This window comes from Mauremys reevesii, linkage group 4 (assembly GCF_016161935.1).
Source record: "Mauremys reevesii isolate NIE-2019 linkage group 4, ASM1616193v1, whole genome shotgun sequence".
Lineage (NCBI taxonomy): Eukaryota > Metazoa > Chordata > Testudines > Geoemydidae > Mauremys > Mauremys reevesii.
In genome coordinates, this window is record NC_052626.1 from 116,655,959 (window position 1) to 116,677,285 (window position 21,327).

Genomic DNA, 21,327 nt, shown 5'->3' on the forward strand with positions numbered 1-21,327 from the left:
GCTACACTGCAGCTGGGAACATGTTTATATATAGTTGAAGCTGAACAGCTGCTGCTACTGGGCTGAAGAGCCAATTCTGAAGATTCTACCAACAAATCATGCTGTGTAGCCAATGAGGCAGCTTACTACAGGCCAACCGTGCTTGTTAGGTGGCTTGGAGATTTGCTCTGCAGAAAGCCCTGATTCCTGACAATGAGCAGAGTCCCAAACAATAACCCACCCTCATCCTCAAAAGGCAGCCTTTATCAGAAGGAGAGATTACTTACAGTATAGAGACAGTAACTTGAATTCTTTGAGATGTGTGTATCTCCGGATGCTCCACTTCAGATGTGTGTGTGCCCCATGTGCCTTCCATCAAAGAATTCTTTCCAGCAATGTCCAGGCAGTCTGCACATGAGCTCTAGCTATCCTCATGCCCCATACTTCATTTATTTCTGTACCATGGAATCCCCACCTGGGTAGGGGACTCTGCAGCAGAGAGGGGAAGGAGAATGGATAATGAAGCACTCATAGGAACATGCATCTCAAGGAACTCCAGTTACTATTCAAGGTAAGTAACTGTGACACCCTGTACTCCATGTTCACCATTTATAAGGTTATGATATATTTTGTACAAAGTAGGCCTTGTGAGGTATCATTTGAAAACTCAATCTGCTGAACATCATTGTCCTGATAAAATATGTGTATCAACACTGTATGAAAAGTTATAAGATTCTACTGTATAACGTTGCTGTAACATGTCCCAAGCTTTGAAAAGCAGGCACAAACCAGTTCCTCAGAAACAAAAGAAAAACCAACATCTAAGCCAGGTGTCAACAAAGTCAAGTGGACTGTCACCTAGTTAAGCAGCCAATTTTTGTCAGGAAGAAGGGTGTAAGTGAGATATTTACATTCTGTATTGGCAAACAAACAGTTGGGGTATCCCATCCTCCACACTTCATGTCACCTGGTCCCCAGCTGGAAATAATCCTCAACGTGGGAAGTAAGTAGTATATGGCTTGAGAGCATTCATCACCATGCATTTTTGACAGGTTTCCATGCCCCATTGAGGGCTTATGTCCCGCCTTCACACCCTGTTTCCGTTGGCACCGAAGATTGATGCCGTCTGCATTTTGAAAAAAAATGTGTGTGTGTTTGAATAGGGGAAGTGTTGTGTGTGTTTGTGCTTGGGTACATTGAGATAATAAGACTGAAAGAACAGAGTGAGAGAAGTTTAAAGATGAAAAAAGAAAGTTTGGGTAAGGTTTAGAGAAAAAAAGGAAAATTGAAAGACGAGAGGTAAGTTATTCAAGAAAAGAAAGAGGATGGTAAACGGCTAGTTTGGTAAGCTATTAAAGAATAGAAAAATTTCAGATGAATATAAAAGGTGTATTATTATCAGGGTGGGTTAAGAAAAAAGTTAAATAATATTGACAACTAGGTTTAAAAAGAGAATTTACTAAGGCAGAGGCTGTTTAGTAAGCACATGATAAAAACTATAAAGGGAGGCTAAGAAAAACACATTTAAACACATTTTGTGTAGGCTAAGAAAAAAAACATTTTAAAACATTATAAACTAGGTTTAAAAGGGGAATTTACTAAGGCAGAGCCTGTTTAGTAATCATAGGGTAAAAAGTGAATAAAATACAACTAAACTATTCGATACCAGGGTAGATTAAGAAAAAAGAGGGTAAAAGAGAGACCAGGGCAAGAAAAGGGAAAAGAGACCCCCTTTGCAAAAGGCAAAGGTAGACAGCACATAGGTGAATAAGAGAGAGAGAGAATTCTTACCTTTCAATTCTTTCTATAGAATGAGGCAACTTCCCTAGTTCAGACCCTCTCAGACTTCTTATCACCACCTTTGGATCAGCCCAATCAGAGTTTGTTTTACAACAGCTTCATAGAATTCATTTTTCTGAACCAATCCTAGAGTTCCACGATTTTAAACAAGAGCCAACTCCCTTCTCTTCTCTCTCCCCTCCTCTTCTCCCCTCCCATTTAACTGTCTTATTCTTATATAAAGAAACAGACCCCCCAGCATTTTTCCCTCCATGTAGCCCTTTTACAGAGGGGTTTTTATAAAAGTTAAAACCATAAGCTTTTAGTAACAAACAATTTTAAAAGTTTTTCCCTGGGTTTTAGACTAATGTGTTATTTTTTAGTAAGCACAATATGAAACAACAGGCTTTTGCAGCAAAGCTCCTGTTAGCAAAGCAGCCTCTGTGAGTCAGTGGATCACAGAGAAGGAGTTTGCTTCTTTACCTGCTTTTTAACAAACACATGTTAAAGTTACATTAAGTTTTGCAAAGGTATAATTACTTGAAAAGACAAACCTAAGACACATCCCTTTTGTATGTGTTGTACTAAAAATAGAGCAGGCAGAAGCACCCCGGGTTTAAAACCTCAGGTTTTTAGTAATAGACAGTTTATAAACCCCTTATTTTGTAAACCGTTAGATTAGCGAGAAGAAGGCTGCTTCTTCCCCCACTTTTAGTCATGGAAAGGAATAAACACTTGAAAAGACATGACTATCTGAAGACACATTCCTTCATTTAGCCCCTTAGGCATAAGTGTTTTAATAACATGTGAGTTTGCAGAAGCACCCCAGGATTAAAAACACGGACACCCTGTTCATAAAAGTAATACAAAAGTTTTTCCCTAGGTTTTAGACTAACCTGGTTATTTTTAGTAAGCCCAATATGAAACAACAGGCTTTTTCAGCAATGCCTTTGTTAGCAAAAACAGCCTCTGTGGTCAGAGATAAGAAGGCCACAACATAACAAGAAAACCCTAGGCATGTTTTTAAAACAAAATGATACCAAAGACTTGTTAAACTAAACATTTTCCTTTTGTTATGTAAAGAAGGCATTGCTTTGTAAGTAATCTTATTTACAAGGTAAAATAAAAAAGAAATTACCTTAGGTTTAAAGCCACTGCGGGCTAGTTTATAAAAGTAATTTGTTGATAAATAGAGGTGAACATTTTGTAAAGGCCTTGATCAACACTTAAAAAGACAAACCTATCTGAAAACACAGCCCTTTTGTATGTGTTGTAATAAAAAAAAAAGCATGCAAAAGCACCCCAGGGTTAAACCTTGACCAAGAAAAAGTTTTTTTTCCCAAGGTTTTTAGTGAGAACAACTTGAAACAGCCCCTTGAAGGTAGTGGATTAGAAAAAAAGAAGGCCCCTTTGAAAAAACAAGGCTATCTGAAGACACATTCCTTTATTTAACCCCCTTGGCATAGGTGTTTCAATAAAATCAGAGTTTGCAAAAACAACCCAGGGTTATTAAAGTAATGTATGGTGATAAAAATGTTTTCCCCCTTTGTTTTAGACTAGCACTGGTCATTTTTTAGTAAGCACAATTCGAAACAGCAACAAAGCCATTGTTAGCAAAAACAGCCTCTGTGATCAAAGATGAGAAGGCCAGAACATAACAAGAAAGCCCTAGGCCTGCTTTTAAAACAAAATTATGCCAAAGACTGGTATTAGAAATAATAGTAACTTTAACTGTAAATAAGCTTACTATGTAAAATAAAAGCTTTTTAACCATTAAAGTTTAAAGAAGCTAAAATCTGTAGCCAGAGGCCCTCCTGCCTTTTTCCCTGGAAAAAAAAACAAGTAAGGGGCCCCCTGCACTGCTCTTATCTAAACAACCAGGACCTTCTTTGTTTTTTTCCACCCTGTAACAAAAGCTGGCCAACACATAATATAAACCATTTTAAAATTTGTTTTTTAAAGTAATGCAAAAAAAAAAACTTCTCAACTTATTAACAATATAAAATAATACAAAAAAAAAACCCAACCCAACCCTCATGGCCTGTAAAAGCTTTAAAAGCCAGGGGTCAGTTACAACCCATGCCAACGGTGACTTTTTTAAAAAGGGTTAGAACATAATAGGAATTTTTTTTAAAACCCACAGTAAAACACAAAACACAGCAACTTTTTAACAATGTAAAATAAGACTTGTAGGGGGTTTTAGTAATAAGTTTAACAGGGATTATTTTTAAATGAGCAAACTTGTTTTAAAAAGCCAAGGCCATAAAATGAAATAAAGAATACAGGTTGCAGCTTTTAAAGACTTAGTTACAGAGCTGTTAGTGGGTATATTATCATTTACAGTGTCTTTTTATTAACTGTTTAAACACATTTACTATAGAAAATAAGAACTCTTTAACCATTAAAGTTTAAAGAAGCTAAGGTATATAGCCACATGTGTTTCCCCCCCGACACACACACACACACACCTACCCACCTTTTTTCCCAGAAAAAATGACCTTACACATCCGGTTTTTTTGAAAAAACTCCTTTTTAAATATTAATTTTTAGGGGGCCCCAAGACCTTTTTTTTTTCAACAGGTTTAAACCTATAAATAGGGACAGAAAACTGGACAATGCTGTCAAAGAAATATTGCTGATACAAGACTTCTACCATTATGGGGAGCAACGACATGGTAAGAAAAGTTACTATGGTGGTGTCCGTCTGTGTGTGTGTGTGCCACCATGGTGTTATACCTGCGTTATGCTTAGTTAAAAGGTAATATATTTGCTTTTAAATAGGATGAGACCTTTTTCCTTGACATACCAGATTCTGCACTAGAAGCTTTAAATTTTGGTAAGCTAATTAATAGGCTACACAATTATGGTTTATTTTTAAAAGAAATGGTTTTAAGGATTTTATTTTTTTTAATTTAGAACAAGATGGAAGTCAAAACCAGCAGACAGGTTTTCCTGAGATTACAGAAGATGGTATGAACTGGTTTTTAAATATGTGTTTGAAATAACTGTTATTGGCAATAGTGTACATTTTTTAGGGGTTGTGCATTAACACGGGTATTGGGGTTTATGTTTGTTGTTGTTAGTAAAAAAGAAGCTGCCTTTGCCCCAAAGGTTTACTGTATAAAAAAATAAATAAATAAATAAAAAGTTTTGCTGGCAGTTGTTGAAAATTTGGTGCTGTACTGTCCCCGTGTGGCGGAATCGGGAAAAGCACTTTATTTTTTACATTGTATTTAAACAAAGTTTTTTAGACACCCGCCCCCTTACAATAAAGAAGTGTTTTAGCGGAGTTATGTGTAAATGTTTTTTAAACATATATATGGGGATATGTTTGTTGCTGTTAGTAAAAAATAACATACAGGCTTATGTGCTAAAAACATTTTGTTTATGTGTATTGGCAGACTTATCAAGTGTTATCCCTCAAGAAGAAACGTTGAAGGAGCGCTCGCTTAAAGGGGCCAAGAAACAAGGGAATCAACCCCGCCACACGATTTTGAACAACCCTGCACAACCAAATCCCTCATTACACAGTCAGCTGGTCTTAAAAAGGGCCAAAAAATCTACCTCTGAAACAGCGACAGTTTCCAGGGGTGGGGAAAAGGGGATCAGACCCCCTGATGTTGAACCACCCTGCACCTCCAGAGCTAAGAAATCTACCTCTGCAGCTTCCAGGGACATTGGTAAGCAATGCAAAGGGGTCAAAGTCCCTAGTTCTCAACAACCCTATGCCTCCCCAGCCCAAAAGGTATTAGCTTTTTAAAAGGTAAAGGCAAACAACCCTGTAGCAGCAACCGTGTCCATGTCTGAGCAGGGTGAAGGGGTCAGCCCCCCTGCTTCTGGGCCCCGCAGAACCCTTGCTACAAATAACAATCTCCCCGTAGGGCTTGCTGCATCAGTTGTTGTTTGTAATGAGCTGTTTAGTGTTTGTACATCTCTTAAGCATTTAATAGATAAAAAGTTTTGGAAGCTAATTCTTGAGGTGTTTCAAAAGCAAAATTTTCCAGAAGAAAGGGTGGTTTTAGACCAAAAGATAACAGATACCCGTGCACTGATTGAAAAGGTGGAAAGCGTGTTGAAGGGGGAAGGGAGGGGGTGACTAAACATGAATGTAAAGAGGAGTTGGGGGGGAAATGGAAAAAGGTAAAAAATTGAGAAGGCTTTTGTCCAAAAAACTTTAAAAAGCCAGAGCTATTTAAAAAACAACAACCCCCCAAACAAGAAAGGGAAATAGACATAGACCCTCCTACCCCCTCTTCGGAAGGTCCAGATTCTCCTGCTCCTAATACACCTCCTCAGGTGTATTTGGAATGTGGGAGTCACTGGATAAGACCCCGAAGAGAGTTTAACACTTATGAATATTTTCAAGAATTTCGGTTCGCTAATTTGGACAGAGTAATGGGGTTCACAGAGGCCATGGTGGCCATTGACACCACTATTCAAAATTTTCGAGATGATATTAATAACCAGGTGGGCCCTGAAGATTTTGTGCAGCTACTTTTAGATGCTCCGGGGCTAAATCACCCGCTCTTTTCTTTACGGAGGCCTTGAGAAGATTTAAACACCATAGATTTCTTAAATAACACAGCGTTGCAAAGTAATGCAGAGATTGTGCAGTCCGGAACTCTAAGACTGGTTGTTACGATTATTAGAAACAGGGCTGGTGGAGGTGGGTCTGTAAGACCCTTAAAGACTATCATGTACAGTAGAATCACTGGGAAAAATAAGAAAACATTTAATTGATTTAAATAAGCAGGGTAACAATCTTTGTTTTGCCAGTAGCGTGCTGGGTCTCTTATCAGATGAAAAACTTACAGATGCCCAACTGTTAGAGAGGGCCAGACATCTCCATCAAGAGTTGGGGCTTTCAGACCAAAAAATTATTAGCTTTACAGACGTGAGCTCTTTTGAAGGGCACTTAGGTGTAGCTATCACCATCATGTATCATGAAATGGAAATTGGTGCTTTTTTACAATGGATGGTGTTTTTGTTCTGTTACATGACAAATATTATTATGGCATCCTAAATATTAAAGCATTTATAGGCACACCGTATTTGTGCAACTACTGTTACGCCACGTACAGCCACAAACACCAACATGCCTGTAAAAACCACTGCTGTACGTGTAATAGCGCTGAGTGCCTTGAAGTGGTCAATGAAAAAAAGAGATGCCCCAGCTGTAAGCTATTTTGCAGGGCCGAGGACTGTTCAGAAAGGCACAGTGCTCTGGCAAAAGATGGTAAAGTTGATTGTAAAAACAGAAGTCTTTGCAATAAGAGCAACTTTTACGAAGTTAAAAATCACAGGTGTAAAAGCAAAAAATGTCCCCACTGTTATCAGAAAACCGACAACATAGACGGTCATGAGTGTTATATGTGTAATATCTGGTCTCCAGAAGAGAGGAAGGATTATGTGTTTTATGATTTTGAATGTATGCAAGAAATGGGGGTACATGTGCCAAATTATGTTTATGCCATGCATTTAGATAAAGAAACTAGCTGGGAATTTAAGGGGGAAGAATGCGTTAGCGAATATATTCGAACTTTTGTAGACAAGCTCTTTAAGGGATACACTTTTATCGCTCATAAGGGATAACCTTTTATCGCTAAAGGTTACGACTTTTTTAACACCGTTGAAAATCAGAACTATGTGGGGCCTATGCCTGGGATAGAGTACTTTGGAGTAGAATACATGATGCCTGAAGAAAAAAAGGAATTTCTGAACTGGTACCAAGACAATCACCAAAACGAATTTGATCTCCAGAAAGAACTGCGCTATTATTGTCAAAAAGATGTTGAAATTTTGCCAGAGGCTTGTGACTGGTTCAGAAATGAAGTAATAAAAATAACAGAGAAGCAGATTGTTAAAAACCCAGGACAGGATAATGAGAAGCTGGTTACTAAATGCATAGACCCCTTTCAGTACCTTACATTAGCCTCAATTTTCATAGCCATGTACTAGTTTAATTTTTTAAAACTGTGAACCATAGCCCTTCTTCCATTAGACAATTACCACAAGTAGCAGAAGAGATATTCCACCCCAGCCATTCAATGGTTGATGTACGTATCCCACACAGAACATTTACATCCAACACGCTTTGCAGGATGGGGAGTTTAAAGCAGGGTCTTATTTTTTTGGATGGTTACTATGGCCTTTGAATTTAACGACTGTTTTTTTCATGGTAGCCCCATCTGCTATTGTGAAAATGATTTCAATCCATTGCTTAATGTGCCCTATGGGGCAACTGTACAACTGAACCATGATTAAGGCTGAATTTCTAAAAAGACAGGGGGTTGAGGTAAGGACCGTGTGGGAACACGAGTGGCAGGCTATGCTGGCTAATGATAACCGGGTGGGGGATTTTTTACGAGAAAAAAAGCTGCCACAGCCTTTGATTCCTAGAGACGCCCTTTACAGTGGTAGAACGAATGCCATCTGCCTTTATTACAAACCGCAGCCTGGGGAGCAGGTTCATTACTATGATTTTACCAGCCTCTACCCTTTTGTTAACAAGACTAAACAATACCCTGTGAGGCACCCCGTTATCGTGTATGAGGGTTTGGGGGATATCAGACAGTACTTTGGCATCGCCAAGGTTAAAGTGTACCCTCTGAGAGGTCTGTATTTCCCTGTATTACCATATAGGGTCAGTGGTAAACTAATGTTCCCCCTGTGCGCCCTTTCTGCAGAAACAAGACCAAAGGATCCCTGCAGGCACAATCAGGAGAAGAGGGCTTTAACAGGGACTTGGTGCACAGTAGAGTTGGTGGAGGCTTTAAACAAAGGGTACAGGATCGCTGAAATTTATGAAGTTTGGCATTTTAACTGCTCTTCAGATGCCCTGTTTTCAGACTACATTAAAACACAACTGAGACAGAAACAAGAGGCCTCAGGATTCCCTCACTCGTGGATGGACGAGTTAAAAAAAAACCAGTACGTTAAAGAGTACCGGGGACGAGAAGGCGTGTGTCTGTGTCTAAACAAGATAAAGATCAACCCCGCAAAAAGGCAAATCTCAAAGCTGTTTTTAAATTCCTTGTGGGGAAAATTTGGTCAGCGAACAAATTTGACTAGCACCAGTACAGTAACGGACCCTGACGAGCTCTTCAAGCACATCTTTGTACCTTATTACGATGTGTCAGCGTGCGAGTTTATCGATGATGATACGGCAGTGGTGTCTTGGAAGTACACAAAAGAATGCTGCACCCATTCCAGCAACACTAATGTGTTTATAGTGTGCTTTACCACCGCTTATGCCAGGCTAGAGCGCTACCATCTGTTAGATCGCTTACAGGAGCGGTCTCTTTATCATGATACAGATTCTGTAATTTTTGTGAGTAAAATAGTGTTTTACTGAGTAACATCTCAGAAATAGCGTTCAACGCTATAAAAGAAAACGTGGAATCTGTTCCTAAGGAATCCGTTCCTAAGGGATTATTTATGGGATCTGACTAACAAAATACCCCCAGATGAACACATTGTAGAATTTGTGTCCGCTGGGCCTAAAACATACGGGTACAAACTGTCCAGCGGTAAGACCTGTATGAAATTAAAAGAGATCACACTCAACTCAGGGAATAGTGAGAAAATTAATTTTGAAAGCTTAAAATAATTTGTCTGGGATTACCCCACGGGAGAGATCCCAAAAGAAATCATGGTACAGCAGCCAGGAATCGTACGGGTAAAAAACATTGGTTGATAGAAACAAGAACTCTGAAGAAAACCCAGAAAGTTGTTTATGACAAAAGAGCCCTCAAGGAGGGATTTAAAAACCTGGCCGTACGGGTATTGATTATTATGAAAAGCCATGTTCGGTTTGTTCACCCCTTTTCCTGTTTGCTTTGTGGCCCCTCGAATTCTGGAAAAACATTTTTTATAAAGCAATTGTTAGAAAATGGTAATAAATTGTTATTGTGTATGCCTGAAAACATTGTGTAGTGTTATAGTTGTTGGCAACCATTGTATAAAGAGTTGCTGCAAAAATTTTCATGTATTACATTTATGGAAGATTTACCTAATACTTTTAATGATGAACATTTATTTCCTAGTAATAAAGTGAACATGGTTATTATAGATGATCTAATGGAGTCTGCTTCTGAAAGCGGTGAAATCGAGAAAGCCTGTACAAAATATGTGCACCACAAAATCCTAAGTATTATGTACATTGTGCAAAACATGTTTTGTCAGAGGAAAAAAAGCCAAATGATTAATTTAAATACTAAGTATATGGTTCTTTTTTAAAAAAACCTGTGATAAACTGCAAATCACCACTCTGGCCTGGCAAATGTACCCTGGTAAAACACAATTCTTTGTGGAAACTTTTGAGGACGCTACGAAAAACCCCTACGGGTATCTGCTGATGGATTTAAACGTTTCAGTGCCTGAAGCCTTCAGGTTAAGAACAGGCCTTTTCCTCCCAGACTGGCCCTGTATATACGCCTTAAAAAAACCCCATAAAAATAGATATTTTTATCAAACTTCCATTTTAAAAAAGAGCATCCCTCTGACAAACATGTCTAGCCGTGTGCAGAGAAACCTGTCTCTTTTAAGATTTCTCATCAAAGCCAAGCCGCAGCAAAGGAAGGCTATTCTTTGTTTGGCTTCTGAAGATCTGGTAGCGGCCATCTCAGAAATAGCGTTCAACGCTATAAAAGGAAACGTTCCTCTAAAACCCAGACAAATAAGCGTCCTAAAAAGAAAAAGATTATTTAAAAGCTGAACGATAAAAAGGTATCCCTCAAAAGAAAAAAAGCTAATTGTAAAACAAGCCGGTGGCTTTATCGGACCTTTATTGAGCTTTGCACTCCCTCTACCATCAAGCCTTTTAATTAACAGATAATGGAACACGCTGAAAAATTGTACCTCGTTCCTAGCCATCAGTTAGAACAAATAAAGCGTGCTTCTAGCAGTGAAGAAAATATCAGAACCACAGCCACTCACCAATTGGATTCAGAAGTGAAAGACATTCTTCAAAGAACCGGTTTATCTGACTACGAAAAGGCTAAACTTTACGAGGGTGTGCTGCAAAGATACGTGGTATTGGCCAAGCATGGTGAAATGGAAAAGACTAAAATAAAACTCTTTCTCCCCGAGCAAGAGCAAGAGGAAATTCGACCTCCTGAAGTCCGGGGCAAATTCGACCTCCTGAAGTCCGGGGGCCATCGGACTTTGTCGTTTAGGAGGTATTGGAGGGAGTAAATCCTCGCTATAAAAAAATAGCTGAAATATTGTTAAATAAATTCAGACAGCGTAAAGATGTTTCTTCTTGGGTCAATAATAGCAGTTTTGTGTACTGGGGGGAAGCGATTGAGGGGTCTCACATGCTCGATTTAGTCAGGGGGGTAACTGGCTCTTAGGGACTCCTAAAGGGTAGAATGTTTTTATGAAAGCCTTGGCGGAGCTGACTGTGCCTACATCTGTTGTAGGGCATGTTACCAATAACGAGTTTTTAGAACATCTTAAAACAGGGCTAGAGCCCGTGAAGGCCATAAATAGCATCACCCCTTTTAAAAATGTCCCTGCTAAAAAACAAAAAATTGAACTGTTAACTGTGTAAAATAAAAGACGTAAACAAAATTCAACGTGTGCTTTATTGATGCACCTCTTTAAACTCATGACAAGACAAACACATCTGGACATGTTGAAACATGTCTGGGCATGCCTGGTCTTTTCCCTTTTACAAACCGCACCAGCAGGTGGTCATTTTCTGGTAAATTATCAGTGTACAATTTTAAAATACGATTGAAAGATAAACCCCTAATACGTTTTTTTTAAAATACAATAACAACCACAGGTTACAGCTAGGGGGTCCTGTAGTAGTCTCTGATGAAACACAACATTATTAGAGTTACGGTTTTAAAAAGTCATAATGAAAAAAGTTACTCTCTGGGGAAAATTCGTAGGAGTCAAAACCTCACCAGGCCCCTGTTTTGGTAAATAGAGGGCCAGCCACTGTTCCCTAGGTAAGTCATGGGGGTGCATGTTAACAATAAGTCCCAAAGGTCTTCACAAAACCGTTCAGGAGCAAGTCGCTAGGAAAAACATCTAAAAAAGAAGGGTCCTTTGATAAAGGGTCCTTAGCTGCATGGTGTTCATAATCATATATAGTCAAATAGGACGTTTCTTCTATGGTTCACTTCAAGCACATTATCAAAAACCCCATACACTATCATGTTAACTGTAGAGGGCAGAGCCATTGCAAACCGAATCTCCGCTCTCAGGTTTCCAGTTTGAATCAGAGAATAATGATCGAATCAGATCGAAGGTGTACAGCATATAGCCCTGGGCAAATTCACCCCAGTCATTCAAGAGCACTTGGTCTTTTACATATTTTCCAGTCACCTGCACGAGCTGCATGTAATCCCTCACACAGTTTCCAGTCTCAAAATCAGGTTGTAGGGGTTTCGCCTGCACCTGTTCGCCATACACATACGAGGCCACAAAATTAATGTTATAATGTTTAAAGTTAAAAGGGTTTTTAACCTAGCTGCCACTGAAGGCATCGTTATCGATAAAAACCGATTACGAGCTGCTTGGGTAGCTGTCCCCAAAAGAGGTTTTCCTGGTTACTGTCACGACTGCCGGCCGGAATGCCGAACAACTTTATGCCCACCCGGTCTACCGGGTACTTAGCATTGGCAGTCATTAGAGCTTCAGCATGCCCCAAACGGACTCCCCTGGGTCACATTCACCCATTTTACAAACAGGTACACTGAAATAATGTGAACTTTATAATTCTGGTTGGCATTCCCGCTCACGAGGCAAAAAACATCTTTCCTACGCATCAGTATAATTTTCAAGTCCATGCCATTCAGCAATAGTTTTTCTTGAAAAAACAAATCGCTGTGTAGAGACCCCAACAGATCCAGCTTCCTACTGCCGGCCGTTAGTCTGGCCCTGCGTATAAACCCCTCATTAGCCGCGCCGACCAAAAGGGTGTTTGTGGGCTCCTGCCATGTCTTTATGAAACCCTCCTGTCAAAAACTGTGTAGCGAGGGTGTCATGGCTGTAGTTCAAAATTAGCTCTATCATTCAAGGCTCTGTAAGGGTAACAATTGTTGCTTTGACTGATAAGACGGTTGCCTAAAGTGACATCCAGCTGGTTAAAAAGGGGGCCATGGGGTAGTTTGTTAGGACCACCCTGGCATCATCATCAAGTTCTGTCTCATCTTCTTTTACCACCTTGCACCACATGTACAGCAGTATGTTGTTAAGGTCTAAGTAATGATCCCCATGTCCCGAAATAAAAAATTCTAGAGGGACGTTCACCGTTAAAGCGGCCAAAGCCAACACCTCTACATAAAAGCTATTCTCAATAGTGGTTAGTGTGAGGGCTATTTGAAATAAATCCAGTTCTGATTTCGTGCATTCGTCAGAGCCACAATGAATAAAAGCCATTTTAAAATATATCCCTTTTACCATGGGTGACGCATCGCTTCCTCTTCTTAGGGCTCCTTTTAGGTTTATGGCTGAGGCATCTTCTGACAGCTTTTTTTAAAAGGGCCTAGGAGGCCCTTTAAATGGCTGGTGCGATGCTGCTCTTTTTCTCCTCATCACCACTAAACTGGAACCTTCCTGTGGCGTATGCGCTCCTATTTTGTTTATAACAGCACTGGACGCGTGATTCACTACATCTCTGGTTATATTTTTTGTGGCTCTTTTCATGTGGAGTTTAATAATTTCAAGACCCCTTCTCAAAAGCAGCACGACTTTTCTAAAAAAACTGTGAAATATCCCTCCTAAACCAGCCCCGTACATAATGGGTAATCCTTGATATCCCGGTAAGCCATAACCAGCCTGGGCCTTGTAGTAGTTCCTATACAAAAAGGGGTCCCCATAGTTTTTCATAGTTACCGTTCTTCAACTTTTCTGGGATGCAAATGTAGTTTAACAATCACCTTCCCAAAACTAAATGAGGCATGTTCATTCTGATCCGTCTTTATTGCAATAGTAATGGTCCCGATATGCTGCTTACTCATGGGGAGGTAATGCGGTCAGGGGCGGCTCTAGGCACCAGCAAAACAAGCTGGTGCCTAGGGCGGCCAAATCTAGGGGGCGGCAGGCTGGGCCGGCGGACCTGCCGCAGTCATGCCTGCGGGAGGTCCACCGGAGCCCCGGGATGACCGGACCTGCCGCAGGCATGACTGCGGAGGGGGCGCTCGTCCGCAGCCGCGGGGGGTACAGCCGAGCCACGCGGGACCAGCGGACCCTCCGCAGTCATGCCCGCGGGAGGTCCGCGGCTCCCGCGGCTCCGGGGCGCCTCCCACGCATGACTGCTTGGGGCGGCCAAAACGCTAGAGCCGCCCCTGAATGCGGTTTGTCATATGTGATGGTAATAAATTTGTTGTTGCTACCGCGGATGGGAAAGCAGTGTAACAGCGGCACATAGTAGTCCCCTACTAACTGATGTTCCACTATGTCTGTGTACATGTATAAAGAGTCAAATTTGCCTGCAATGTCTGCAGGGTACAGCACTATCCTACACGGCTAATCCGGAAGCATTCCCAATATTGGTGCCAATTTTCCCCGTGTGGAAAAAAAGTAATTTTCATCGTTTGCTTTTAACTGAACCCTTCTAGTCACCAAGCTGTAAATGATGCTGACCTTTGGTTTTTCATTATCTTTGTCGATATTCTTGTTGATGTGCTCTATTAAATAGTGAATGCTTGAATAATAGCCGGCATCTATATTGTAGGTTCGGATTTCTTTTTTCGATGCTAACGTGAATGGTGTATCGTAAAAGAGTGTGTTCCACGAGTGACAATTCATTTTAGATACCCTTACGTAATCCCCTTTCTTAAAAATCACACACGGCGCCTTTATTTTAAAACTATCCCCGTAGACGGTTTTCCACATGCTCAGCGCATTAGCATGTGTCACATCAATCAGGTGTCCTCTAATAGTTCTGTGATAACTTCTGTTGTAACCATCTATAAAGGCCTGCAGCACATTGATGTAGCGAAAGGCGTTATGGGCGGTAAAATACCTCCACATCTTTTATTTTAAAGTTCTGTTAAACCTCTCCATGACCTCGACTTTGACTTCATTATTGGTAACAAAATGGTGTACCCCATGTTGCTTAAACAAAGTCTTTAAAGCTTTGTTTAAAAACTCTTTTCCTCGGTCTCTTTGTAATTTTTGAGGCACGCGACCCTGTGTAAAAATAGCTTTAAACGCCTTTGCCACCTCTTCCCCAGTCTTATTCTTTAGGGTTACCGCCCAGGCGTATTTAGACAAAATATCTATCATCATTAAAATATATTTACGACCGTCGTTGTGGTTAGAATAGGAGGCCATGTCAACCAAATCTGCTTGCCATTGCGCATCCACATCAAACACAACCATTTTATTTCTTTTAAATTTAAGCCTTGTTGGTTTATGTAAAGTGTAAGCATCTTGATCTGCAAACCAAGTGGCAACCTGCTTTCTGCTTAAAGTTTTACGGTGTCTTTTAGAGGTCTGAAATAAGGGCGTTACACCCCCAAAACTCCCAACTTCTCTGGGAGAGTAATAAATTTTCTTTAGCAACCTCGCCATGTCTAACCCGACTTGCTTTAAAACACACGTATACACAAGATCCAGTTTTTGCTATTGTTTTTATTTAATACAAAAGCATCTATACACATCTTGTCTTCTTTTTTTTAAAAAAAAGAAGACAAGCTTTTAATGCAGCAGCAAAGTAATATACGGTATGACTAAACACATTTATTTAATGCATAAGCAAAGTAATATAGAAAATGGTTATACAAACTTTTTTTTTATTTTACAATACATCTTAATCAATATTTTTTAAGGCTTTAGGGTCAGAAGATGGCATGTAAAAAGTTGTACAATCCATTTTACGAATTCTGCTACAAACCGATCAGCCAATATTGGCTGCCACCTCATTTGACAGGTCTACCAGCAAGGCCACTGGGTCAGATGTCTCTGCAACCTCCCTAATCATTTTAACAACTTCATTTATAGTTTCAGTGATTATGTTAAGCTTTTTCAGTTTGTAGCCTTCGGCTATAATTATATTTAGGATCTGGGCCACATTCAGTTTAGAAGAAATATGTCTAATCTGATTAAATACTTCTGAGCGTCCCCAAAAGATACAAGGGTGACTAAAAGGGTTGGGCTCGTTTACCGTGCAGGCTGCACAGTTTTCCAAAAGTTGTTTTTTGGAACAGTGGTAAATGCTTTTACTACAACGGCCCTAATAATATCAGCCATAATGTCATCTTCGCAGCTCTGTTGGTCACCCTCCTTACTTTTTACAGACTTTTAAAAAAAATCTTGCTTCACGCAAAAACAACAGGTGCATATCACAGTTATTCTGCTCAAAGGACGCCTCTCTTTATCCTCTTTATCCTCTGAAGATGTCTGTCAAAAACAAAGGGACATCTACACTACGGGATTATTCCAATTTTACATAAACCGGTTTTGTAAAACAGATTGTATAAAGTCGAGTGCACGCGGCCACACTAAGCACATTAATTCGGCGGTGTGCGTCCATGTATCGAGGCTAGTGTCGATTTCCGGAGAATTGCACTGTGGGTAGCTATCCCGTAGCTATCCCATAGTTCCCGTAGTCTCCCCTGCCCATTGGAATTCTGGGTTGAGAGCCCAATGCAAAAACAGTGTCACAGGTGATTCTGGGTAAATGTTGTCACTCAATCCTTCCTCCGGGAAAGCAACTGCAGACAATCATTTCGTACCCTTTTTCCCTGGATTGCCCTGGCAGACGCCATAGCATGGCAACCATGCAGCCTGTTTTGCCTTTTGTCACTGTCACCGTAGGTGTACTGGATGCTGCTGACAGACACGATACTGCACTGCTACACAGCAGCATTCATTTGCCTTTGCAAGATATCAAGATAGCACAGATGGTTACCAGTCATATTGTACCATCTACCATGCCATTGTAAATTGGCGATGAGATGATGGTTATCCGTTGTTCTGTACCGTCTGCTGCTATCATGGGTGCTCCTGGCTGGCCTCGCTGAGGTCGGCCGGGGGCACATAGGCAAAAATGAGAATGACCCCCTGGGTCATTCCCTTCCTATGTTTTGTCTAAAAATAGAGTCAGTCCTGCCTAGAATATGGGGCAAGTGTACTAGAGAACCAGAGAGCACAGCCGCTCCGTGTCAGAGCCCCAGAGATCCCACAGAAATGATGAGCTGCATGCCATTCTAGGGGGTGCCCCTGCAACAACCCCACCTATTGTTTCCCTCCTCCCCCAACCCTCCTGGGCTACCGTGGCAGTGTCCCCCGATTTGTGTGAGGAAGTAATAAAGAATGCAGGAATAAGAAACACAGACTTTTTAATGAGATAAAATGAGGGGGAGGAAGCCTCCAGCTGCTATGATAGTCCAGGCAGGACATTAAAGGGTGTGGGGGAGAGGAGACCAGCCTTCTGCCGCTATGATAGTCCAGGCAGTACAGAATCTTTTCTTTATACATGACGGGGGGGGGACGGGGGACTGATGGAGCTCAGCCCCCAGTTGCTATGATGAGGACGGTTACCAGCCATTCTGTACCATCTGCTGGGAATGACCAGGAGTCATTCCTAATTTTACCCAGGCGCCCCCAGCTGACCTCACCGAGGCCAGCCAGGAGCACTCACGGGCTGCTGATGAGAACGGATACCAGTCCTTCTGTACTGTACCGTCTGCCACTGGGGAGGGAAGAGGACAGGATGCGGCTGTTTAGCTCTCCAGCACCCTGTCTACCAGCAGCATGCAGTAGACATAGGGTAACATTGAAAAAAGGCGAGAAACTATTTTTTTCCCTTTTCTTTCGGGGGGAGTGAAGGGTGTAAATTGACGATATACACCCTGAAACACCCGGGAAAATGTTTTTGACCCGTCAGGCACTTGGAGCCCAGCCAAGAATGCAAATGCTTTTCGGAGACTGCGGGGACTGTGGGATAGCTGGAGTCATCAGTACCCCCTCCCTCTTTCCATGAGTGCCGTTTGATTCTTTGGCTTTCTGTTACGCTTGTCACGCAGCACTGTGCTGAGTCCCTGCTGTGGCGTCTGTCTATCATAGCCTGGAGATTTTTTCAAATGCTTTGTCATTTCGTCTTCTGTAACGGAGCTCTGATACAACAGATTTGTCTCCCCATACAGCGATCAGAGCCCGTATCTCCCATACGGTCCATGCTGGAGCTCTTTTTGGATTTGGGACTGCATCGCCACCCGTGCTGATCAGAGCTCCACGCTGGGCAAACAGGAAATGAAATTCAAAAGTTCGTGGGGCTTTTCCTGTCTACCTGGGCAGTGCATCCGAGTTCAGATGGCTTTCCAGAGCGGTCACAATGGTTTCACCGTGGGATAGCTCCCGGAGGCCAATACCGTCGATTTGCAGCCACACTAACCCTAATCCGACATGGCAATACCGATTTCAGTGCTACTCCTCTCGTCGGGAAGGAGTACTGAAATCGGTTTAAAGAGCCCTTTATATTGATATAAAGGGCCTCATTGTGTGGACGGGTGCAGGGTTAAATCGGTATAATGCTGCTAAATTCGGTTTAAACGCGTAGTGTAGACCAGGCCAAAGTAAAAACATGTTTTAAATTCTTTGTTGCAAACCTTTAAAAATAAAAAAGACGTACAGTTTATTCGTGCTACCTCAATCATATCCTCATCTGATTCTGAATCATCATTATTATCATCCCTGTCTGACACACTGTCGAGCCCCAAGGCACCTTCCTGTTATTAAAAACAAACATATAGCTTTGTTTAACCTCCCTTATATATGTTTATATTTATATTTCTTTCAAGATTTTATAAGTAACTTTTACCTCATCATGTTCTTTTGGTTCTACAGTTGACAACCGTTCGCTGCACACCCTGTTTGTGTCATAAGTTTCTGAATCACCACTGGTGGGGACTCTGTCGATCATTGTTTCAGCAACCTATTATTAAGCACAATCGTATAGTAACGTTTAACCTGTGGCTTACATAGATATATTTCTTTTCTTTCAAATAATTTAAGTTGGTTTTACTTCATCGTGTGCTTCTGGCTCTACACCTGTCAACCACTCGTCACACACCAGAGCAGTAATCTTGTATGGACCCAGCTTGGTTATCTGTCCAAAAAACAAAAAAATCATTCTTAAGCGCATAAATGTATTATTTTTTTCACAACTGGTAAAGCTTTCACTTGCTTTTACCATAACAACGTCGCCGTCTTTCCATGACTCGGGGTCTATCGGGTGGTTCTCGACATTGCTATACTCTGACGGTCCCTCAGTTGCCATTTCCTCATATACAGGCTCTTCTTCCATTGCTACCTATAAAAAAAACAAAAATATTTAACCATCAATATTTATAAAACATTTGTAATTTTTCATTAATTTGTTATAAAAAGGGTCTTACCTCTGCCTTCGAGTCAGCTTTCCCCAAATCCAACAAGAATTTTTTTCACACTTGATCCTTTTTCTCTTTTACAAATGGCCGTGGCTCCATAAAGTCTTCCTCTTTCAGGAATTTCTTCAATTTCAGGATGAAACATGGGGCTCGGAAATGAGCCTTTCTCGTTAGCAAAATAAGCATAAAGAGGCCTTCTCTTCTGAACATGTACTGGTGCACCCAGGGGCAATTCCGGATACTTGGCTTCTGTAGGCGTCTTGTACATGGACATGTCTTTGTGTCTACGCTCCCAATTTTAAAGCCCCACTCGCAAAAATACGTGTTTTTATACACATGGCCAAATACTCATTGGTTAGAGTTTTTCAAATAACCCACTACGCAGTAGTTCATTTCTAAAAGGCTCTTGTTTATAATCTTGGGACTACAGGATTGGTTTAACAAGTGCATTCTGTGACCTAGCTGTAAAACAACCGCTGATTGGTCCACCGAAAGGAGGGGCTAGCTTCCTAGGCTCATCATCCAGAACAGCTATCATTTCACTACCGACAGTTGCTGGGGTAGGTTGTTTCGCTCCGCATGTGTTCAGTAACACAGACTCTCTTACTGCTTTATTTTTTCTCTCTTTCTATTCTTGAATAACCTGCCTTTACCATCCTCTCTCCTTTCTTGAATAACTTACCTCTTTTTTTTCAAATTTCCCTTTTTTCTCTAAACTTTACTCAAACTTTCTTTTTCATCTTTAAACTATCTCAGTCTCTTCTTTCAACCTTTTTCTCTCAATGTACTCAAGCACAAACACACACAACACTTTCCCTAGTCAAACACACACACATTTTTTTTCAAAATGGCTGATGGCACCAAACTTTGGCGCCAACGGAAACGGGGTGGGAAGGTGGGATATAAGCCTAAATGGGGCGTGGAAACCTGTCAAAAAATGCACGGTGATGAATGCTATCAAGCGTTATACTCCTGGTACTAGCTCAAGGAAGGCCAGCGCGTACCCACTTTGGGAATTATACTTCCCAGCTGTAGTATAGACTTGCCCAAAATGTGTTTCTTTTCAACTAGTTGTACACCTTTGATCACTAACTTAAGCTTTTGTGCTTTCAGTTCAGTGATGCGGTGCAGTCAGACTATGTCAGCTGCTGTGCAAGTGAAAAAGGACCAGAGAGAGTGAAAGAAGAGAAGAGCAAAACTGCCATGGTTGACGCTGACTTGGCCAGGATGTGGTCTTAAATGTGCCAAATGCCTTCAAACACAAACAGGAAGTGGGCCAAGCACCTGCCTGCATCATCTCTCAGACTCATAGACTTTGAGGGCAGAAGGGGCCATCATAATCATCTAGTCTGATCTGCACATCGCAGGTCACAGAACCTCACCCACCCACTCCTGTCATAGACCCCTAACTTCTGGCTGAATTACTGAAGTCCTCAAATCATGATTTAAAGACTTCAAGTTAAAGAGAACCCACCGTTTATACTAGTTTAAACCTGCAAGTGACCTGAAGCTGGGATGAGTGTTACAAAGCCATTCAGTGTGAGTGCACACAATGTTTGTGTGGGGAACAGAGGGAGTAGAAACAGGTTTGAAAAATTATAGAACATGGCAGCTTGTTATAGTTTGCCATAGACACACAGCAGTGACAAGCAGCACTAGAGAGCCAGCGTTCCAGATGGAGGCACACTACGGCCCTTGTTCTGAAAAGTCTTACTTATATTTTAAATATAAGCATCAGGAGGAAGCTGAGAGCAGAGCTCATTTAGACCCCAATCCTGCAAAGGTTTATGTACTTGCTTAACTTTATGCTGTGTAAGTAGTTCTATCAATGGGGCTACTGTTGGAATAATTTTTATTTATGCAGGGTACTACCACGACACTAATTTAAACATAAATTCCTTTATTGAATACAAAGGTTTAAATGGTATTGATACAATTACTCTCATCATGCCTCAAAAGCCTAAATAATAAGCAATTTATGGCCTCCAAACTGTAAACAAAACATTTATAAGCATTTGATCAAGATTCTTACAAATGGGCTAAACCCAGAGTCCTTAACCCATATTGGTTGGCTCCAACTTGCTTAGGCAGGTTGTCATAAACAGATAGTTAAGGGTTAATGCCTCTTTTACCTGTAAAGGGTTATGAAGTTCACCTAGCCTAGCTGACACCTGACCAGAGGAACCAATAGGGGGACAAAATGTTTCAAAAGGAAGGA

General features: G+C 41.1%; 1 protein-coding gene and 1 pseudogene across 3 annotated transcripts; one reads left to right on the forward strand and one right to left on the reverse strand.

The window, feature by feature from the left end:
• Window positions 1-1,876, reverse strand: part of LOC120403834 — a 282,366-nt pseudogene extending 280,490 nt beyond the window's left edge.
• On the forward strand, window positions 379-20,277 carry LOC120403855. 3 transcript variants are annotated; one of them, XM_039535697.1, is made up of 5 exons: window positions 379-550; window positions 4,339-4,433; window positions 4,675-4,728; window positions 5,160-5,438; window positions 20,223-20,277. In XM_039535697.1, the coding sequence occupies exons 1-5, from the start codon at window positions 492-494 to the stop codon at window positions 20,228-20,230; spliced, it is 495 nt and encodes a 164-aa protein (XP_039391631.1). In that variant the 5' UTR covers window positions 379-491; the 3' UTR covers window positions 20,231-20,277. The 3 variants fall into 3 exon arrangements, 2 of the variants coding, with proteins under 2 accessions (XP_039391631.1, XP_039391630.1); XM_039535696.1 differs by lacking the exon at window positions 20,223-20,277 and adding an exon at window positions 8,445-9,708; XR_005597757.1 differs by lacking the exons at window positions 4,339-4,433; window positions 20,223-20,277 and adding an exon at window positions 8,445-9,708.
• The last annotated feature ends 1,050 nt before the right edge of the window (window positions 20,278-21,327 follow it).

Excerpts from the sequence above, each read along its gene's own strand:
- LOC120403855 (XM_039535696.1), top strand. The coding sequence starts at position 492 with ATGGATAATGAAGCACTCATAGGAACATGCATCTCAAGGAACTCCAGT. Across the intron at positions 551-4,338 it reads AACTCCAGTTACTATTCAAG|GTTTAAACCTATAAATAGGG; the intron begins GTAAGTAACTGT and ends TTTTTTCAACAG. Across the intron at positions 5,439-8,444 it reads TGCAGCTTCCAGGGACATTG|AAACAAGACCAAAGGATCCC; the intron begins GTAAGCAATGCA and ends CCCTTTCTGCAG.